We start from the raw sequence: 1,870 nt of genomic DNA on the forward strand, positions 1-1,870 counted from the left end.
CTTTCACTGTGCACAGGGATAGCGGTTAGGTCATGTACGGGGATCAGGAAAGGACTGGAGGGGAGTGTGGCGTGCTTAACATGGATGGCATCAGTACGGTATAGAACAGTACCTCTAGTGCCGTACAGTACAGTGCCGTTCATCGCCGTAAACGGCTTTGTTACCTTCCACCGAATAGTGTTCACCAAGAAGCTAAGCAGGCAGCACACTTCCAATCGAGGCCATTATGTAGGACAAGACTGATTGGGACATACTGCGATGTAGTGGTTACATGTGCATCCCACCCAACTTACCCTTCAGCTTCTCGACTTTCTCGACTTCGACCTTCACGGGCTGTAGGGGAATTTGGGGCTGCTTGGGGGCCTTGGGCTGCTTGGGGGCCTTGGGCTGCTTAGGGGCAGTCGGCTGCTCTGGGGCCTTGGGCTGCTTAGGGGCCTTGGGCTGCTTAGGGGCAGTCGGCTGCTCGGGGGCCTTGGGCTGCTTAGGGGCCTTGGGCTGCTTAGGGGCAGTCGGCTGCTCGGGGGCCTTGGGCTGCTTGGGAGCCTTAGGCTGCTTAGGGGCAGTCGGCTGCTCGGGGGCCTTGGGCTGCTTGGGGGCCTTCACGGGCTGTAGGGGAATTCGGCTGCTTGGGGGCCTTGGGCTGCTTGGGGGCCTTGGGCTGCTTAGGGGCAGTCGGCTGCTCTGGGGCCTTGGGCTGCTTAGGGGCCTTGGGCTGCTTAGGGGCAGTCGGCTGCTCGGGGGCCTTGGGCTGCTTAGGGGCCTTGGGCTGCTTAGGGGCAGTCGGCTGCTCGGGGGCCTTGGGCTGCTTGGGAGCCTTAGGCTGCTTAGGGGCAGTCGGCTGCCTGGGGGCCTTGGGCTGCTTGGGGGCCTTGGGCTGCTTAGGGGCAGTCGGCTGCTCGGGGGCCTTGGGCTGCTTAGGGGCCTTGGGCTGCTTAGGGGCAGTCGGCTGCTCTGGGGCCTTGGGCTGCTTGGGAGCCTTAGGCTGCTTAGGGGCAGTCGGCTGCTCGGGGGCCTTGGGCTGCTTGGGGGCCTTGGGCTGCTTAGGGGCAGTCGGCTGCTCGGGGGCCTTGGGCTGCTTAGGGGCCTTCGGGCTGCTTAGGGGCAGTCGGCTGCTTGGGGGCCTTGGGCTGCTTGGGGCCTTAGGCTGCTTAGGGGCAGTCGGCTGCTCGGGGGCCTTGGGCTGCTTAGGGGCCTTGGGCTGCTTAGGGGCAGTCGGCTGCTCGGGGGCCTTGGGCTGCTTGGGAGCCTTAGGCTGCTTAGGGGCAGTCGGCTGCTCGGGGGCCTTGGGCTGCTTAGGGGCCTTGGGCTGCTTGGGGGCAGTCGGCTGCTCTGGGGCCTTGGGCTGCTTGGGGGCAGTCGGCTGCTCGGGGGCCTTGGGCTGCTTGGGGGCCTTGGGCTGCTTGGGGGCAGTCGGCTGCTCGGGGGCCTTGGGCTGCTTAGGGGCAGTCGGCTGCTCTGGGGCCTTGGGCTGCTTGGGGGCAGTCGGCTGCTCGGGGGCCTGGGCTGCTTGGGGGCCTTGGGCTGCTTGGGGGCAGTCGGCTGCTCGGGGGCCTTGGGCTGCTCTGGGGCCTTGGGCTGCTTGGGGGCAGTCGGCTGCTCAGGGGCCTTGGGCTGCTTAGGGGCCTTGGGCTGCTTAGGGGCAGTCGGCTGCTCTGGGGCCTTGGGCTGCTTGGGGGCAGTCGGCTGCTCTGGGGCCTTGGGCTGCTTGGGGGCCTTGGGCTGCTTGGGGGCAGTCGGCTGCTCGGGGGCCTTGGGCTGCTCTGGGGCCTTGGGCTGCTTTGGGGCAGTCGGCTGCTCGGGGGCCTTTGGCTGCTTAGGGGCCTTTGGCTGCTTGGGGGCAGTCGGCTGCTCGGGGGCCTTGGGCTGCTCA

General features: G+C 67.0%; 1 protein-coding gene across 1 annotated transcript in view; it reads right to left on the reverse strand.

Moving 5' to 3' along the window:
* Positions 1-553: 553 nt before the first annotated feature.
* Positions 554-1,870, reverse strand: part of VOLCADRAFT_90117 (uncharacterized protein) — a gene marked incomplete at both ends in the record, with an annotated part of 6,866 nt that continues 5,549 nt past the window's right edge. The window contains one exon of the mRNA XM_002949717.1: positions 554-1,575. Coding sequence (XP_002949763.1) covers positions 554-1,575 — 1,022 coding nt within the window. The remainder of the gene's footprint in view (positions 1,576-1,870) is intronic.

The sequence above is a fragment of the Volvox carteri genome (assembly GCF_000143455.1).
Source record: "Volvox carteri f. nagariensis unplaced genomic scaffold VOLCAscaffold_15, whole genome shotgun sequence".
In the NCBI taxonomy this organism is placed as follows: domain Eukaryota; kingdom Viridiplantae; phylum Chlorophyta; class Chlorophyceae; order Chlamydomonadales; family Volvocaceae; genus Volvox; species Volvox carteri.